This window comes from Aptenodytes forsteri, unplaced genomic scaffold (genome assembly GCF_000699145.1).
Source record: "Aptenodytes forsteri isolate BGI_AS27 unplaced genomic scaffold, ASM69914v1 Scaffold207, whole genome shotgun sequence".
In the NCBI taxonomy this organism is placed as follows: domain Eukaryota; kingdom Metazoa; phylum Chordata; class Aves; order Sphenisciformes; family Spheniscidae; genus Aptenodytes; species Aptenodytes forsteri.
Window position 1 is genome coordinate 6,939,536 of NW_008794836.1, and position 20,867 is coordinate 6,960,402.

Below are 20,867 nucleotides of genomic sequence, written 5' to 3' on the forward strand. Positions count from 1 at the left end.
TTGGGTTGACGGTTGGACTCAGTGATCTTAGAGGTCTTTTCCAACCTCAATGATTCTATGATTCTATGATTCTATGATTCTAAAAAGAAGAGGCTGTGAAGAAGAAGAAAAGATGCTGAAGTGTGAATGTAATCTGGATACGAAGGTGTTTACAAAGAGGGAAAAGAAAGAAGTCCAGATTACAGAGATGAGTAGTCTGAAGGATGGTGATATTGAATGTATCTGTGCATGGAAGGAGAAGAAAAGGGCTGGGCTTTTTTAGTAATGTTCAACTGGGCCCATGTCTGGAGCTCCTTTTTCTCACTTACACAGCCTGGACACCCCTGCCATGTTGTCAGGGCCAGAGAACATTCATAGTTCAAAGATATGCTTAAATAAAAGCTTAATGGAAAGGCAAACTGTTTTCATTAAAGACAATGGGTGCCACTGAGCTTTTGATATATCCTAGTTGTGACTGAAAAAGCTGTGGAGGCAACTTCACATCCCATGAGACTCAAGTTTTTCTTACTCCAGACCTAGTATGTGGGAAGCAACACGTATTTTACTCTGAGGAAAGCTGTGGTATCCAGGTAGATACTACGATGAGTTACCTACCTGGAGTCTATGCCTTAAAAAACCTTTAACAGCAGTTGGCTTTGCAGCATTGTCTGAACTAAGTCCTTACAGAAGCATTGCAAAACCAGATCGGCCTTGCTTTTAGAGTGTTACATGTGCTTAACAGTTAAAAATGCATTAGTAAACACATTCTTCACATGTAAGAAATGCCCCCCTGGCATTCTTACTGGAAAAGAAGAAATCCTGGTGGTTGACTTACCTTGATTTTCAGAGAGTCGGTGTCATAAGGACTTGGTGTGAAGTCGGTGTGAACTTTGGCTCGACCGCAGAAGGGCCCGCTATAAGGGACTTCGTCATCAAACCGGAGGCTGTCCCTGTTGCTCGTTCCATCTGAGCAGCTGGTCACCCCACCTTAAAGACAGTCAAGTTGAGAGATCTCCTGCACCAAATGCCCAGACATGCAATGCTGCACAGCAGCCGAGAGGAAAGTGTTCAAAAGCACAGAATTAGAGAAAGAGTGTACTCTGTGTGGTTTTGACACATTCCAGGAAAAATACATTCAGTAAAAAGCATACTACAAGAGACAGAAGAAAATAGGTAGGAGACCGTTCATTAACATCTTCCCTACAACAATCTTTTTCTGGTGATGATACTAATAGACTACATATTTTACTTACAGATTTTTTGAAATATTACCTCTGCAGATTAATAAAATGTACTCTAAAAGTGCAATTTAGGGAATTAATTCTGCTGAACTTCTCCTGTTTATTCAGAGAAATGAAAACAAGTACTATAGAAGTTATTTTATTTCATTACAGAGCTAGCTGAAACATCAAAGGAACCTGCATTGCAGAGGGAAATTTTAATCTTATCAACATTTCTGCCTGTCATTTTATCCAAGTTGAGCAATAAAATATCGGCAAAGTAATTCAAGCAAATTTGAGCAAGCTCTGCAATATCCCATCCAAATATGTTTTTAGATAAGAGCAGCAGTGTGTTGGAAGTAAACCCCATATACAATTTTCACAAATCACATAATAGAAAATGATCATAAAAATGGTTTTGTTTGAGGAGATTGCTTAAGTGCACAGCTCCGTCTCGGGGCCAGATTAGCTACTAAGTGCAAATGGTCTGGACTGCAAGTCGAGTCCCCACTTAGGGCTCACGTGGTGCCTGCAGTGATGGCACAGCAACGTCATCATGGACAGCTGTGGCCCGTTGCCCAGCAAATGTCCACAGCAGAGCAACGGGTAGAGAGGTGGAGGCAAACTCCACTTCTCATCAGAGATTCATCTGCTCTCCGACTGAGACTACCCTGTTGGGGGAGGGTTTTCAGTGGGTTTGCGGAGAAGCAGACTGTGTCTCTCTGCATCATGACCTGAAGCCGTCAGATCAGGGCCCCATCACCCATCATCTCAGAGAGACCTCTCACTTTGTCTGCCTCACATCTGCAGGGCGAAGGATGGACTTACAGCCACTACCCCCAGAGAGGATGCTTGTGTGGCTGCACCCAGTGATTGCAACCCGATGGGTGCCAGCACCATAGCAGTGATAACCCCAAAAAACATTTATGGCATATATACCAGCAACATCCCCTATAATCCATGTTATTTTTTTACTTCAGTTAATATTTCCACTCTTAAAAACACTCAGCTTATTTCTGGAGAGAGGTATGTCTACCCTAGCTGCCACCCATTTAATCAAATTACACTTTTGTTTGCCAGACTGAAGAGCTCTCTGCTATCACGTTTTTGATCACCAGCTCTGATTGATACCTCAGACTTAAACAATAACAATATTGATCCAGTGACTGAATAAGAAGTACGGATATCTTGTACTTACTAGATGAGCTCTGGCCACTGTTCAGACTGTAGAGACTTTCCATAGAGTCACTGGCTTTTAGGGAGACCTTCTCAGTGTGTATTCCACCACCAGGATCACTGTCATCTTTTCCTTCTTCATTCTTTAACACAAAAATCAGAAGTTAGCCACCAAGAGATGTATTTTAGACAAACATTCGTTTTTTTCTTTTAAATCATCATTGGAGATTAACTCATCATTACACTTTATTAAGAACCACTCTATGAGAGAAAGCATTTTAGAAGTTGATGCCTGGTACTAAGGATGCCCAGCACCACCCCTAGCACCTTATGATCTTGGAGAAATCCCATCTCCTCTCTGCCCCACTCACTTCATTCCACTCCTGCTCAAGCAGCTAAACTGATTCTCCATCTCAGAAGACTGCAATATACCACAGCAGCAACAAAGGCTTGTAATGGGAAATTCACAGGTAGCCAGATAAGGTGTTTTTTCTGATTGTCTCAGAGGAGGAAGTATAAAGTTTAATTCTGAAAGCACATGGTGAAGCGCTAGCTGACGCAGCTGTGTTTTGCATGGAACTTCTGAAAATCATGGGCGCTTGGCGGCAGGCTGGCACCCAAGGCAGGGCATTCTGAAGACAGCTTGCACACACGTACGGCATTGGTGTGTTCTAGCACCATGCTCGCCACATTGCCCGACCTACACATTGGCCTCAAAATCCAGTGCATTTCGGAATTAAGAGATGCAGGTTTCTCTCATAAAATCTAAGGGTGTATGAAATTGGCCCCTTGAGTTTATAACATTAAATCACACCTCAGGAATTACAGCCTATTCAAAACAATAAGATCCATATTTAAATCACAGGTAAGTTAGGGGTGACATAACAACTAAATGAAATAGTGATGAGCTTTCAAAGGAAGGAATTTCTTCAGCAGATTTCATCACCTTGTCAATGTGCATGATATTCTGATGCAACTGAAACACCCTGCAGTACTTAGGATGCTACGTTATATTTGGGGAAATATTAATTATTCATCAGTTGGCTGATGAAGTCAAGCAAAGATGACAGTGCATGTATGAAGTAGAGACCTATACAGGTATGTATAAGGCATAGCATTGAAATGAAAGACTATATTGGTTTTCAACAAGGACAGTGCTTGTTACACCAGTCAGCAGCATAACCCATAGATTAATCAGTGGGCTGGTATTGATTGTCATCATCTCCTGCAGGAATGAAGATTATGCTACACGTGCGTCCAACCGGATAATTCATTGAGTTTCTGTCATGTGAATCGTTGCTATAAATGTGCAGAAGGTAAATGTTGAAATTCTGATTTTTCTTTCTTATAATATAAAAATCATGGATTGCAACCTCTCAAATTTTAGCAAAAAATGCAAACTAAACTAATAAAATAGGAATCCTTGTCTTTGACCTCCAAAAACTGTCTAAAGGTATCCTGTGAAACGCTATTTTCTACTTGTGAAGTTTCTTATTTATTTTCCCTACTTATTTGATATTGACACATGTGTGAGATACAATGCAGACTACCTAGATTTTTTAGGATGATTAAGTACGACAAGTCCTCTTTCCTTATGTTTTTTAACATTTGGAACTCACTGACACAACATATTGAGAAAACAGGGTTTGCAGTATGTGAAACATTATATATTTTTTATGTTTAATAAAGATAGGTTCATTAAGATTAGATAAGGTAAAAGCAGATAAGGCATATGAGTTGTCATGCTCTAGGATGCTGGCTGACCTCTACAAAATGAACTTTGGAAATAATTCTTGTACTGAAAGATAAGTTCTTCTAATGAAGCGTTTTGTACAGGTTGAGTATCAGAGTGCCAATGGGGTTCATCCAATACTCCCTTGTGTCCACATCAGGAGATTTTTTTGCAATGCTTATACAAAAGCTCCTTGGTGACAAAGCAAAATTCAATGATGTAAAACTCCTATGTCTATCTTGGGTCCTTAGTGTGTGATGCTTTAATTGTGTATGTGCATGTGTGTGTACATTAACATGCACATGAAAGAAAGGGTACATACTAAAAGCTGTTTTAATTCAGTATGTGTTACCATGTTTTTATGGATTGTCATAACTGATGGCAATTGAAACATGAACAGGAAAAATGGACATAACATTTTTACTTCACATGTATTATCATCAACCCTTAGTGTGTGTTGCTTTAATTGTGTATGTGCATGTGTGTGTACATTAACATGCACATGAAAGAAAGGGTACATACTAAAAGCTGTTTTAATTCAGTATGTGTTACCATGTTTTTATGGATTGTCATAACTGATGGCAATTGAAACATGAACAGGAAAAATGGACATAACATTTTTACTTCACATGTATTATCATCAAACATGAGATTCTTAAGCTGTATTTACCATCTCCTCGGAGAGTGCCTTGATGTACTTTTTACCCATCTTTTTCTTCATCGTAAGGGAAATGGCTCTCATCTTCTTACCCAAACGTCCTCCATTATTTGCTGCTTTAGTTTGTACTGCATCTCCAATGTCACTTATAGTCTCCAACTCAGATATCTGATTCGAAATAAAAAAGTAAGCAACAACTCACCATGAAAATGAAATTCAGTGTAGAGGAATAGGAATTACAGAAAAATATTAAGGACACCAATGCAGTTAGGATGACAAAAGTCAGTCATAGCCATTTTCCTGGGGGAATCGTGTACCTAAACAGGTTTGCAGCACACCACTATATGTGTGAATGACAGAAAGAAAATATATTTTATGCTAGAAAATGTTGTTTCCCATTGTTTATTGTCCTTAATCCAAACAAGAATTGAGGGGATTTATGCAGGTTCTTGAAAACAAAAATGATACATCTGTGGGTTACATACACGTGCCTGTTACCTTGGGCATGCACCAACCTGAAGTGCACTTTTGTCTTTTTGAAAAATTGTTTCTAATCTTCCCATCAAAGTACCAAAGTTTAGGTGTGATTCTCTTGTTCGTTTTGGCAAGGGCTCAATCACCCAGACAGATCCAGGTACACAAGCAAAGTTCTCACCAGTGTAAAATTTACACAATAGTTTCCCAATGTTTTTGCATAACTGTTGTGGGAAAGTGAACTGAAGAAAGTAAAACTCTGTGTTATACAGACCTCAGCTGAATCATCTGTCTTTGATACCAAGTGATGCCTGAAACGGTCAAAGCTTCCAAAGCTGCTTGTGCGCTGTAAAAAAAGAGAAGACAAACCTTGACTTACTGATGGTGTTTTGTTCTGTTATTAAGACTTAAATACAACTGTCAAGTCACCTGTTTGTGTTAAAAAGTCCTCCCAGATCAGTGGACCATGAACTACTACATCCAGCTAGAAACAAACTAGGAGGTGACTATAGGGAAAAAAAATTGTGACTGTACAGCCAGAAGCAGAAAAATGAATAAGCGAACAAATACTGCTTCAAATACTAACTAGTTCATGGATATGATTGAGTTCTTCTACATCTGTTTCACATTAATTATACACAGATATCTTTGAGTTACTTCTAGGTAAAATTGCTGTCTGTGAGCTTAGAAAAAAAGGTGTTTCCATAAATATTATACGAGCTATAGAGTCGGTTATGGTGGTGTCAACTGTGGCAATTTGTACAGTTTACTTTCGCAGCTGGGGAGACTGTTTATGGTTCTTTACCAACAGGAATCAGCAAGGACCGCTGAGGATTATGAATACATTTTTTCCAAAATGCATATTTGCAGAGGGAGTAAGTAACAGAATAATCAGGCGGGCCCCTTGTTTTTCTTCCCAATCCCCCAACTCAAAAATCTGATTTTTAAATGTGCACGGGTGCATTTTTTCCCTGTGCCACAGCACATAAGAAAGGCTGTATCACCTGAGCTGTGCATTAAGAGGCCGTGAATGGATTGGTTTTACTTCCTTCTAATTTTCACCCTTTCTGTGTGTGGATACTTGACATGGTAAGGAAGGAAGCGGTACAGCAGATTTTTGCAAGAGAGGTCACACAGAAATACCTGCCAGACATGCCCAGGCAAAATTGTCTGACTCTGCACTGCCCATGGTGGCAAACTGCATAAAATTGGCATTGATGACAAGTCAAAAGTCCCTTTAAGTGTGGCCCTAATAACAGCCAGAATTTGGACATTTATCAACTCTACAGTGTGTTTAAGAGCTTACGTTTATATCTTCACCAATACTCAAAGCTAAATCCAGAACGACTCCTTTTTTTAAAGTTCTTCACTCTTCCATACTGAATGAAAGTCTTTTAATGCAGTATCAGATTTCTTGAAGCAGGGTTTACTGTTATATACTATGCAGTATCATCTCAGTATATTTCTGAGTATTCAAAATCCCCTCTGGAGGGAAAAAACACGTAAGTGATTTCAGACTACCTGGTTACAGGTTTTCCTGTATTTATTCATCCATTTACCTTGCCCACGTGATTTCAGCCAAACCAGTTCCTTGCTCCATTGCTTTCCTCCCCTCAAGCCACATGAGCCATCTTTTCATCTTTCTAGATGGTTTCTAAAGGGCCCATTGTGCCCCCTTCCCCGGGAGGTCTCCAGCGACCTCCTTTCGCTCTCCATCCCCGAACACCCCAAGCCTCAAAAAGGCCTGTGAGCTCCTGGCTCTGCTCTACCATTACAGCTTTCCAATCTTCTCTACCAGGTAAGAGTTTTCACGAGGTAGCCTCAGAAGAAACTGAGGTAGACCATCCTTTGGGCAACAAAAGAGGAGGAGAAAAGGAGTGGTTTAATAACTGGTCTCACTGCCTGCCTTCATGTTGCAGACACGCTTAATGCTGGCATGAACCTGCTTCCAGAGAAGCTAAGGAGAAATCTCTCAGTGATGGTAAGAGGAGCAGAACTGCCCAAACACCAAGCGCTGCAGGGAACACCGCCCTTGCTGCGCCCATCCTCCAGTTCCCTACTCAGGCGGCAGGGTTAGTAACGCTGCGGGAGTGCCATCCTCTGGAAAGCTGGAAAAACAAAGACCTGTTTGAGCTGAGGCCTAAGTAACGATTTCAGCTGCTGGCAAGTTTCTGAGTGCTGGTATGGCCCCGTACCTGTTCTGCCCACAGCTATTAAGCTGCTGTTTGCTGCTCTGTCTCCTTAACGCTCTCCTCTCCTGGCAGCAGTTAGTCCTCTGCGGGACTCATCAGTAACAGCATCAGGCTCCTGATGCCGCACAGGGTGGTGAGGTGTCAGTCAGGCTTCGCAACCATGATCTTAAGGATGGAGTTCATCAAAATGATACCGGCTACACGGAGCACACACATACCTCCCCTGGGTGTTTCCATCCAGGTAGGACCCCATCTTATTCTGTCCCTGCTCATAAATCACAGGGTTACTATCCATATTAGCTCCTTTATCTCTTACACACAGTCACTTTTAAAGTAAAAATAGTTTGCGGAGGGAAAAAAAAAATGACAAAGAAAAGCTATGGGAAACCATGTGCAAATACTTTGTCTTAAAGTCTCCATTTGAGAAGAAGAAAATCAGCATCCCCTGGAACACAACTGAAAATAAAAGCTCCTTGCTGTTTAATTTCCCTGTTTTCCCACACTTATTTATTAACCAGCTACCCCCCTCCAAAAAAAAAAAAGAAAAATTAATGCGGACATAGTAGTGGGAGAGGCCTGAGCACAGCCAGATAGAAGAGGAAAGTGTACCCATATTTTGGGTCCATGTTCTAACCACTGCAGCTTAAGAGAAAAAGAAATAACTTTTTTTTCACTACGTTTCTGGGGCCATCTAACCTGAAAAATATTTCCAGCCAAAGGTTATTTGAAGAAGCTGACCCAGATTTGTGAATATTTTTTGACAAGTAAAATGACATTTACTATTCGCTGAGGGGAAAAAAAAAAAAAGAAAGAAAAAATCACACAGCTCTCCTCTTAATTGATTGTAATCTCTCTGAAAATCTCTGTTGGCTAAACACTGTGGTTTATTTGTTTGTTTTTACCCTGTGAAATTGAAAAGGACAATTTGGATTGTACACTTTAATTTTATTTAAAATTCCCATAAAGAACTTTGCTATTAGGTAGATGAACAATATCCTTTGACAAAGGGTTAGCTCAGTAGTATGATATAAAAACACAGCCCCAAGGATTATGGTTCTATTAGACAGGATTAACACCTTTCACTGGCTTGTCAACCCAACCAAATGTGCCCTGCAGTACGGAGCGGAAGGGATAGAAAGAGGGAGGCTGGGATTCACAGCAATATTGGGAAAGTATAAAATAGTCTCACACAGCGGTCTCTAAACATACACTGACCTTTCTGCTGCATTCAATCACTTCAAGATGTCTAGTAGGAATAACTGTATATTAAAGTGCAGATGTGCTGCAAATACTTTAAAAGGAACAAGAGGAAAAACATTGTTTATTGTTGGCCTTACCTATAAACAGCTTGAGCACAGGGAAATCAGTTATTCTTTTTCGACCCTTGAAACAACCTTATATCCTACATGTGCAGAAGCCTTGGGCTATTTTGTAGTGTACTTCAATGTTGCTTCATCCCTATTAAATATTAATAAGGGTTACAGGATGAGTTCCACTATTCTAGATAATGGTCTTGTTGCACTGGAGAGCACTAAATAGGGCTGCTTCAGCAATTCTTTAAACTAACTTTTTCCATTAAGTAATCAATAGCTACCACCTTTTAAAAATGTATTCAACCCCATTATACTGATAACGAAAAGCAGATTTAGGAGCTCTGGGCTGCAAAGGGAACAGGACTATTACTTTCGGTAGTGTTAGTCACTGCATTAGTGTCAGGGAACACCTATTTTGTGAAGATACAGACAGGCCTTATTTCCAGGTGAAGGGAAGCTTTTAAAGTAAATGCAAAGCTACTAGGAGAAAATATGCTATTGACTTTTGATACCAGGATTCAGCATCCTATAAAGTTAAGTGATTTTTCTGGCTGGATTCATGCAAGAGCTACCAATGGATACGTTAAGCAAATATGAATTTGCTCAGTAAAATCTAATGGAGGCATGGGCAGGGGAGAAACACGTTTATTTTCCCACACAAAGACCGATCAAATAATTTCTACATATCAATGCATTAACTTTCATCCCTTCCCCTTTGGTACACCAAATTAGCATAATAGAAAATATCAAGGTGTTTTTCAGTATTTTAAATCCTTCTTCCATCTTTTCCTATATCTTCAATTCCCTGAAATCCAGGAACTTTAAATAATCATTTTAAAGGGGTAAGTGCTATGTAATTGCTGTTTATTTTAATATGGACAGTCCGCAGTTGGTGATCGTGTTTGTCTGTAAATAGCCTATCATTTTCCCCAGAAAATGGTATGGTATACAAATAGAGAAACAACCCTTTGGTACACCAAATTAGCATAATAGAAAAAATAAAGGTGTTTTTCAGTATTTTAAATCCTTCTTCCATCTTTTCCTATATCTTCAATTCCCTGAAATCCAGGAACTTTAAATAATCATTTTAAAGGGGTAAGTGCTATGTAATTGCTGTTTATTTTAATATGGACAGTCCGCAGTTGGTGATCGTGTTTGTCTGTAAATAGCCTATCATTTTCCCCAGAAAATGGTATGGTATACAAATAGAGAAACAACAACAAGAAGAGGTTCTGCAATCCGCGTCTTTCTGTTATAAAACATCCTTCCCTTATAGGGCATATCATAGGAGAAGTCAGTTAGTTCTTATGACAAACTAGTCAGAGCTTCTCCGTGTCTAAAGACAACCTTTGAGACAAAACTGACAACAGTCATCCTACTGAATAATCATTATGGGTGATATTCATTTCATATTTTCCTTTGGACAATTCACACTGCTCAGAGTTCTGGTTCCCTGCTGTGAGAAATTCTGGCCCATTATGTTTTGCTTCAAGTCCTATTCAAAATAACTTTTAAGGCCAGCATGACGCAATGGCTTTGTACTGACTGTCTCGCACAAGTAAGTCTCTTCAAATTCCTCCATGCATTTTCATTTTTAGCTTCCATTCATCCTTAGGCTACCCAGACCACGTAAGCTGTATAGGGACAAACGCAGTCACTGGGAGTAACAAAAAGGGAGCTCAGCATGTTGCCCAATTTCCTCGCCTGCCACAGACACTTGTATTCTTCCCTCTCTCCTCGGAAGAAGCCACAGCAGCTCCCAAGAAGACAGTCTGTGGTTGCTGCTTTGATTGATGGAAATAAGTGGAGCTCAGGGTTGATTCATTTCTTCTATTCTCTGATGCTCCTAGTTCCTTCAGAAGGAGGAGGCTACTCTGAGAATGAAATTAAGAGTTACCAAAGTAGGGATGAATATTGCCACTCCGCTAGCTTATCTTCTGGCATTGATAATCAAAGAAATTGTCTCCTACTTTCCCTGAAGGCAAGATAGCAATTTTTAGCTTTTGGGATGTTCTGTGAAAAAACAACAACAACAACAAAAACCCCTTCACTTCTGGATATAGAATGAGAATTTGCATACAAGATTCAGTAACTCTCCAAAGAGTAATAGAGAAGCAAAAAAAGAGAAGACATCATGACCTCCCTACCTCAGGGATTTTTTCCTGTTTACACATTAGTTACACATATAGAACTTGTGACCACTAACCGAGCTATTAATATAACTTTATAGCCCACACGAAACATGGCCTAAACCTTGTACTTAGCCAGTCAAAAGCAATAAAAAAGATACAGCTTGTTCTTGCTAACTCAAATAGGGCAATCTACTGAAATGGCATTTTTAACTGGCTTAAAAATGACTCTATAAAAGACTGGTTGTTATTGTGGTCTGGAATTCAGTAACTGCATGGAGGTGGGGAGAGAGGGGAGCAAAGTGGTCTTTGAACAAAACTGCCACCATGAAGCCTCAGAGCAAACGCCCTAATTTTAATGACGGAAAATGACTGGAAAAGAAAAGCTGTATAAAATAATGAGTTAATCATACTTAACAGTCCTCCAGGTCAACAAACTTCGCTCTCCAAAGTAAACACCGAGCGGCTGTTTTATCAGTACCACTATCTGGTACCAGCTTCGGTCTCTCAAGCCTGAACCAATGCTGACACGAAACACAGAGTTCCCGATAACCCAGCCCGCACGTCAGAGTTTCCACTAGAAACTGGGTTCTTGAGTGCTTTCAAAGGGCACCTCGCGCAGGGCAGGCGCCGACGCAGCTGAGAGCAAGGGTGAAGCTAGCGTTCATGAAGTTAAACAGGGGTGAGATGGTTTGCGAGGTCTGTAAGTCTTCCTCAGGAAGAGGCAAGCCACGTAGGAAGTCTGAGCAAAAAGGCAATTTCATCTGGCAAAAAATGTGCCACGTTGATTAAACAAGTTTATGAGGAACTAAATAAGGAAGCAATTTAAGAAACGTCGATCTTAACACTAAGTTTTTTGCAACTGAGCATTGCAAAATGCGCAAGGGGGGAGGGATCTGACTCCTCTTCCTTTAAATGCACATTGACCCTGAATTTTGAGTACCATCATTCCTGCCCAGCTGCTGCAGAGCACTTGCAGTTCCCGGTGAGAAAAGTCACTCCAAGTGCTCTTCTGGCAGTCTGTCCAATTCTGGGAGCGTGCACACAGGTATTTGCAATAATTATGTAATTAAGACTTTATTATTTATATGACATTTAATTAAAAGTGACTTTCAGTGGCACACAAAACCATGAAAAGAAAATGACTTTAAAAGAAGGTTAAGGATGTGTGACAAACTCAGAGGAGCTATGAAAATGACAGTTAAGGACTTGGCATGATGTGCACTTCTACCTCCCTGCTATCCTTTTTTACCCTTCATTTACACATGGGCAGAAACATCGAGGGACAAGCCTGGAAATCCACCCTCCACAGAACCGTGACTTCAGCAAAGGGGAGCGCTGTCTGAGTAAAGACCGGTTAAACACTACATAAGCACTGCAGGTTTTGATCTTTAATCCCTCAAATACCAATGTCTTTCCTCTCCTGAAACTTTCTCCTCTCCGAACCAGATGAATTCACAGAAGAATTCTCATATTTTAAAAACGAATCACCTTGCTTCAATTAAAGTCCTTTCCCTGCTTACTTATACAGCATGATTTTATTAATGCTGTGTGTTATCTAGGTCCTGACTTTGCAGGGTTCAGCTAGATTTCTCGTGCGAGAGAAATTACTCACGTGTGTTTGCAGAATGGGCTTTAAGTGAAGACGAAAATATGTGTGCCCAAAGATGAGCCAAGAAGCACGTAGCCCCCAAGGGCTCAGTTTTAAAGGGAGCCCCATGCCTGTCCAGCACACACGGAGTGGGGCAGCTGGCGTACTCCCCCAGCGAAGGTGGGAATCTCCCTCATACGACTACCATGAATGCTCCCACGCCAGAGCAGAAATGGCGATAAGGAGCCTACCGCCTCGTCGTGCTATACATAGACCGCATGCAGAATAGTGCGGGAAGACACAGCATATCTGAGGGCTTTGCTGTTCCTTTCAGCAAGCCTGAGAAGCGTCCACATCTGCCAGCTGCAGCATGTTCGCCTGCCAACCCTGGAGTGGAGCAGCAGGGGACAGGCAGAAAATACTCCTGCCTGGTGTGACAGTGTTTTGGTCAGAGCCTCTGCGATGCAATCATTGTACCACAGCCATACGAGATCCTTTACAGGGGTTATTTCGATGGCAGTGAGAGCCTCCTTGCCTGTCTTACGCTTCGTTCATGCATGATGTGAGAGCTGGTCCTGCTCCCAGGGAGTCGCCGAGAATGAAAGGCAGCTTCTGCATTCCTTGCTAGGGAGAGGCACGTTTTCAGTGGAAGGTGTTCCTTCAAATGACCTCCCAGAGGGAAACAAGATTAAAAAATAACCTTTAAGTCACAGTTAAATCTGACCGTCCCAAAAGCTTGTTTGGTTTTTCTAAAGAGTAAGCAAACTTTAGAAAACCCTTATACAAGTTTTACTGCCGTCCTGCAGTCTTACCCTTGACAACAGGTAATGACCAACAATAAGCTAATTCTAAGAAACTTGGAGGAGGGGGGAGAAAGAGAGTTGGCTTTTATTACTTCTAAATGAGTGTTTGATACATCATGTTGGTTCCCCTGATTAATGTTCACAGCAAACTCAGCCATTGGAGTTGTAATGTTTCTGCAAGCTTCCCTACAGCAAAGCTTAGCCATTAATTCAGTGGCATATGTCAGCTCAGCAGAGCAAGGTCACTCTTCTCTTTCAAGGGGAACCTTTTTAGAAATAATAAAACTGACAGAAAGTTCTTTTTTGCATGCTTTATGTCACCTGAGGTTGAGTGCTGCAGTTAATATCACAGAGCTTATAAACATTCTCATCTTCAGCAGTCTCCAACACCACTGGGCTCTTAGAACCTCAACGTTTTGTGTTTTCTGTTTTGTTTTTTTTTTAAAGTAATATAGTGACAGCTTTATGTGGGGCAGATCTACAGTATGTAATCCTAAATGAGTAAAAAATGAGTAAAAAATGAACAAATCTTTTCTTAGGCTCTTTAGAGGAGAAATTTTGGAAGGCACTAAGAGACTGCTGATACTGCAGTATGCATTTAGGATGTTAGTGGTTAGAGAAGAAGATGTAGGATTAAGGACTTTGTCTCCATGGATGCTTGCACCTTTGGCTAAAAGGGAGAAAATCCTAAAATCCTACTGGTCCACCTTGTTTCCGTTTCACTGTTAACTGATACTGCAGGCTAGAAATCTGTATAGGCACGCAATGTAATGAGAGCACAAAGTTAATTGATCTATTTATGGAATAATTTTGAACTTGTAAGTAGATAAAGATGTGTTAGTCATCTGTTATGATAACTAATTGCGACTGGAACTTATTTATCGGGATGCAAATATTATGGAGCATGATAAACAAACTAATTAGCTGAAGAATAAGATCCAAACAATAGACCAATTTTTCCCCCTCATTATCTCCCTTCAGACATCCTGACTACACTTGATTAATGAATCCATAGTGAGATTAGCTGAAATTGCCTTAATGGAGATGCAGTACAGTAGAGAAGCAAAATTCAGTGCAGTATCTATCATCAGTCACTGTGAATTTTAGTGTTTCATCAAATCTATATGTCCGTTTATTTACATTATTTTTATCTTAGAAAACGAAACAAAAAAGACTATACTCATTACAGTAGTTTAACTTTTAACTCCTTTAAAATTATGACCAGTGGCACCATTTTTTTCCCCTTCATGTATCCTCCCTTGTCAGAAGGCTGAGTTCCAGTGTTGGCTTATTGCCATCAACAGGCCAAAGTTATCATTATTGTCCAGTTGAAGAAAGCACAAGTGGCACTTCATTGCAGCCTCGCTGGCTTCAAAAACTAGACATGCTTGCACAATATATGCCTGGGAATCTAAAATATGCTCCTTGGAAATTTGAACTCATAAAATAAATTCAATAAGCTTTTGGTTTTGAACCAGTATGGAAGCTGAAAGAAGGTTTCCAGCTCAGGGTTTCCTAATGATTTAGCACTGTGTAAGAATACTTCTTAGTGCAGAAGTTATGATGTGTTAAATTCTGAGTTTTCTTTGTAGCATAAGTTCTATAACTGCAATCCCAGGAAAAAAAATCTAGTCATCTAAAGACAAGATAGCATCCTGATTCTGTTCAGGTCACTCTTATACCAGAAAGGAATGAGTACAATCAACAGCTCACTGTGAGTGCTGGGTACAGCAAATGGTACTAGTCTAGTATGGGCACATCAATTCCCCTCTCCCCATTCGATTATCTCTGTGGCATGGGGTTATTGTGATCACAGCTCAGTGGAAAACTACAGTTTCATCTCATGAAAAACAAAAGTACCAGACATTTGAAGTGTGTTTTCATTCTGATGCACAACAAAACTGAGACTAAGCTTTTCAACCCTCCCCTGCTCCCATAACCTCCACAAAAACCACACGTAGTTGAGAGACACTCACCAATGAGATGATGCTACCGAGGCACAGACAGCAGTGAGGGCTTTGAGGTGTTATGTGAAGCCCAAATTCAAGGCCATACTCCAAATCCTACTCAAATGTGGCCTTTCACTGCAAAGGGGATTGTACCATCTACAAGGTTTTAAGCTTTTATGAATGGGCAGAAACATGTCTGCTCTTCCCATTCCCTCAGATACTAACCAAAATACCAAACATAGTTTTCAAACATTTTACCCATGAAGACACAATTACCAAGAGACATTAATCAAACAAGTATAAGGTCCATTATAGAGACAGAAAGAAAATCATAGAAACACCCCAATAGCCAATATCAGAAGAGCCTTGCCATGTACTCCTGACTAGAGCTGACTGCCTGCTCTACCATCATCAGTCATTTCATACACCCTCTACACAGGCTCTGAGCTGCTCATCCACCAGTGAACCATGTCCCCTTTCCAGCTCTGTGAAGTAGTTTTTGGACTTAACATCTGACCTTAAAAAGGAGGCAGACAGACAGAAGTAAAGGAGAAAAACAGTGCAGCTGTGGCGAGTGAAAGCAATTCATGAGTGGTAAAGCATCTGCTTTGCACAGGTGAAGGCAGCAGAGAGTCAAGCTGCGTGAGCTCATTCAGCTGTCTTGGCCACTTCGTCATCTCATCTTCACACATCTGCTTTTGGCTGTGCTGTTGCTAAGTGAAGCCGATTTCTTTATCTCACGGCTGCAGGCTGCCAGTGACAAAGCTCCATCTCTGTCAAACTTGGTAAAGGGAAGAGATGAAACTGCACCATAGCTTTTCCATGCTTTCTGGTTGAAGAGCACTCCTATACTGCTTCTCTTCTCCCTGAAGAAGCCATGAGAAACCCTGCAGCAAAACCTAAAACCAAGTAGTCAAGTATTCCAGTAGCCCCATGTCTCACTTGCCTTTCAACATACTTGAACAAACAGCAAACCTACCACACCTTCTGAATGAGGTCAGCATGACCAAGTAGAGGAACTTACAACTTCCTACAGTTCTCAAGGAAGTAACCATTCATCATCCCATAGAAATCAAGGACTGGAGTGTGAGGTTACTTGGTTGTTCTTGTGAAGATTATAAAAGAGGTAAGACATAAAAGGGTAGGAAAGGGACTAAAACTCCATCCAGAAGACATAAAGGTGCAAAACATTAGATGGATCACTAGGTCTTTTTCCCGGAGAAATCTTCTTGTCATCTTCAATGCTGGGTGATGGTTAGAGATGAGAGACCCTTTGCTGTTGACATTCAGCTTACCAGAAAGATGCCAGTAGATGTTACGACTGGCAACTAAGCAGCCTGAAGACTGTGTACAGGTGAAGTCCTTATCCAGCTTTCTGTGTATCCATGGAATAAACCAAAGAAGTATGGGGAAAAAAGTGGCAGTATGGTGTATAATATGTATAATCAAAGAAGCAGCTTCTCTGAAACAGTTAAAAATCTCCAGACTTTTCCCTAGGCTGGAATTTCAGTCTCAAGTTTAGGAAGAACAAAAAACGTAAGAACATGCTCTTGGGCGCACTGTAAGTGGAATAAGATATAAAAAGCTAGAAAGGTAAGAGCAAGCAGGTATGCAGGAGAGATTTCACTTGGGGAAAAAGGTAGATGGTCATTCATCTTCCTGTGGAATATCAACACACATGCACACAGATGCCTTCATCTGGTGTACAAAACAAAGGTTTCCATTAGGATGATTTAAAGGACATATGACTTGCTAAATATTCAGAGCATATATAATCTGTAGCCTGGTGCCAAGCAGCAAAACGTCTAGAGCAAAAACGCTGACATTGCTAATTTGTGGAAGAGAGTATAACTGTTTCTAAGAATTGAAGTAACTCTGCTGTCTCTGTTGCAAGCTTTCGGAAGATAAAGGTTAAGGGATATTGTGATTACAGAGGCCCAGAAAGCTTTTTATTTTCCTTCTCTGCAGTGGGTATTGCCAGGGGTTTCTGCCCACACATCGAGGGGTTGAGTCTTCTGGATGAAGTGTTTGTAGCCACCCACAAATTGCTTATACCAGCTGGCCAGTGATGGCTTTATAATGACTTCAATTTGGATTTACGCTACGACACAGATTACTAGAAGAGTGTTGAAACCTACAGAGACTGTAGGCCACGTCCTCTGCCTGTCCTGCCCGTATACAGTTACTGCTTTTTTCCAGCAATGACAGGCATCCTGGCCAATGTTTAGTTTGGGGTATTTGGGGTTTCCTAGAAACACAATATTGAAGTAAGTAAGTCAACTGCTCTATAAAGCTAATTAAAGAATTAGAAGGCAACTAATGCTGATTTATGTCATCTTGGTAGTTATGCTACAGTATTTATCAGAGAGTAGTTATAAATGATGTGGTTGATAGTCTGGTTTCTAAAAATGGCTGGAGAAGGTGGTTCAGACATGTTGAAATGCTCTGGCTTGCTTAGGAAAACAAACAAAGAACCAAACTGGGTTTGTTACTCTAAGCAAAATTAATATTAATGTGAAAATATTCCCCTCAGGAAATTTGCTCTCACTTGTTTTAAAATATTCTGCTGTTAAGCATTTAAGCCCGGATAGTGAAGGAAAACCAAGACCGGGAAGAAATAAGAAATGACCTGAATTTTGCACAAAGTTAGTCAAAATTTAAAAGGTGCTGTAATCAAGGGAACACACAAAGGAGGCCAGGACTGGACCAGGCCACAGATGTCATTTTTTCCTTTGGCACATGAGCTAGTCTAGAGTTGTGTGAGCCCTCAATGAGCCTGTGTGTTGATCTGGGCATCATAATGTGGAGTCTGGACATCCTAATCAGCCTCCTGGCAAGGGGCAGGAGAGAGACAGCTGTTCTTTCCCCACAAAGACCCTGGACCCTTACTTTCTGGTGAGAAAAAAAAATTCCTCAAATTTCAAGACCTTATTAGAAGAGATATCCTAACATATATGTTAAGACACAAACAACTTTCTGAAACTGCTGTTGAAAAAAACCATAAAAATTGGCTGATGATCAAGAAGCAAGATGATAATATAAATGAAGAAAAAATACCAGAGGTAAGAGGAACAGTAATACGATTGTAGAGCCTTCTATTCACACAAGAAAAATAACCCAAGATTAACTCTAACCTTGTTCTAGTTTTTTATGAAGCCTGAGGGAGACAGGAAACACCTTCTGAAGTGTCACCTGCAATCCCTTTTTTCCCCATCTACACATACATGGTTATTACATGTATCATTTTTTCTTTCTCTGAACCCTCCCTGATAAAGGCCCACAGGTATTTCCACTATAAACCAGGTTCTTAAAACTACTTCCCAGATGTTGTCATCTGTTTCTGCTTATTTAACAGAGTTCAAATGGATTTTGACAAACAGTCTTTCTTCAAAAGGCAATGCAGTAAAGACCTTTAATGACAGAACTATGTGTCATCTTTGCCTATAAGCATAAATTTGCACAGCGGGCAGTACGGTGAAAACAGCTTATCATCAACTCATCACCTCTCATCATTGTTAGAATGAAATGCAAATGGAAACGAACATCACTTCAGTCATGGTTGTGAAAATTAGCATCTGTGACATTAACAGTGGCTCATTTATTATGCACTCAAAATTTCAGGGGGAAAGAAAAGAATATAAAACTTGCTGTTTTCAGAACTCTACCAGTCTTTACTTTTCAAATAAAATTAAAACCCTCAGCTTTCCCCACTTAAGGATAAATCCTAGTTAATATTCTTTAATACTGAGCAATTTCTTCACTGCAGATCTTGTCCTACAGAAGACCTAACTATGTCTTGATTTTTGGTGTTTAGGTTTGCTGTACCTATTTTCTATTTTCTTTTCTTTAATAAGTAGTCCCCATTGGAGAGTCACAAGCCACTGTCTAAGAAAAAAGCAGCACCAAAAAACTTGCTTATAGCATCTGTCTGCACTACAGGCTCCAAACACTTGGGCAAGCAATAAACTTTACTCAGATGACAAATCCCATTGAAATCAATGGGATCACAGCTAATTTACTCATTTAAGTGTTTTCAGGATCAGGCCTTCTGTGAAGAATATATAAAAAGGGGAAATCCTGTCTTCAAGTCTATGGCAAAAATGTGCGTTGATTTCTGTGGAGGCAGGGTTTCTTTTAAAGCTTATAAAAAGGAAAATTATTGGTATGAAATAGTACTAGGGAACAAAGTTGCACATTAAAATATTTCCTCCCATTGGATTTGCCACTATTTTCTCATAACCCTGAAAATAAATACTAGTTTATCACCTAAGTAAGCGAATATTGATTTAATTAGAAGCTTGGACATATTTTTGCCTAAACAAAATGCACAGGCATTGACCCTGAATTGTCTTACACACCAGAAGTAAGCTGAGTTTCAAGCACCAAGCGCATTTGGAAGCAGAATAAGGAAACAAAAACATCTTAAACCTTTAGCATAAACATAGATCAACTGTCATGTAGAATAATGACACAAGTCTTTCTTCAGTCGAGCCAGAAAAAAAATGGCACAAAGTAGTCTTTGCTTCAGCTTGAAGTAAAGCCAAGAATCATCATGCAGTTCTCAAGTTTGCTATGTCTGTAGGAATTTGAGATAGAGAGAAAGAAATAGGCTCTACCCAGCACATTACATCCCGTGAAGTGGGCAAGACAATGCAGAGATGTTTTACAGATTATTTGCACCTTCCATTGTCATTTGCACCTGGTCAAATGTGTAAAACAGTGTAAAGTGGAATGCAGAGTAGCTGTGAAATGCCTTAATGGTGTTTTATTTGTATGGTGCCAGGATATGGTACCTGCCTGAAGCATATGAAAAGAGAAGACTAGATCCTGTGTAATTTCTTGGAATGTTTTTTCTTACCATCTTACTAAATCTGCTTCATGCCACTCCCCAGATACACTGACATCTGTAACATCTTAAGGGCCAAAGAGGCTAAAATCCAGGTGATTTTAGGGGTCTTTGTTTCATCCTCTAAGTCAACTGCTCTCCTCCTCCCCAGCTCTCTAAGGGGTGGTGGGACAGACTGCACAAACTCATAGACAAAACATATCTAGTAAAAGCATCCTTCCCCCCCACTTGCTACAGTACTTTCCTGCTCTGCAACTAAAACTCCAGCAGTGCAGGAGACACATGCTCTCCCTGCAGTGAGCTGCCGGAGCTGGGCTGACTCCTGCCATCAGCATGACCATGAACCTCAAGGCTAGCTGCAAGACCTTGTTTGTTTGACCTCACCTGCCCACAAATAATACTGCAGCTCAGAACAGCTATGCCATATAAACCAAGCCATGTCTCATCTGGCAGAAAAGAAAGGGGGGCAGGTGAGGACTGAAAGGAAGCGCTGAGAGCGAGCTGCCTCTAGGTGGATGCCCTGATGGGAGATGCACAGGCTCTGTTGTGATAGAAAGTCATTTAAGGTCCTGGATAGACAGATAGGTTAGATTAGACAGGATTGAAATAGAAAGATTAGCCCTTCAACTGGTTGAATTTCTTCAATATAGAATCATAGAATCATAGAATAGTTTGGGTTGGAAGGGACCTCTAAAGGTCATCTAGTCCACCCCCCCTCCTGTGGGCAGGGACATCCTCAACTAAATCAGGTTGCTCAGAGCCCCGTCCAACCTGACCTGGAATGTTTCCAGGGATGGGGCATCCA

General features: G+C 40.5%; 1 protein-coding gene across 1 annotated transcript in view; it reads right to left on the reverse strand.

Moving 5' to 3' along the window:
• The window catches only part of SAMSN1 (SAM domain, SH3 domain and nuclear localization signals 1), a 40,179-nt gene that overhangs the window by 15,795 nt on the left and 3,517 nt on the right, over window positions 1-20,867 (reverse strand). Inside the window, exons 2-5 of the mRNA XM_009274498.2 lie at window positions 5,514-5,585; window positions 4,778-4,933; window positions 2,398-2,518; window positions 815-966 (exon numbers count right to left, since the gene is read on the reverse strand). Coding sequence (XP_009272773.1) covers window positions 815-966; window positions 2,398-2,518; window positions 4,778-4,933; window positions 5,514-5,585 — 501 coding nt within the window. The remainder of the gene's footprint in view (window positions 1-814; window positions 967-2,397; window positions 2,519-4,777; window positions 4,934-5,513; window positions 5,586-20,867) is intronic.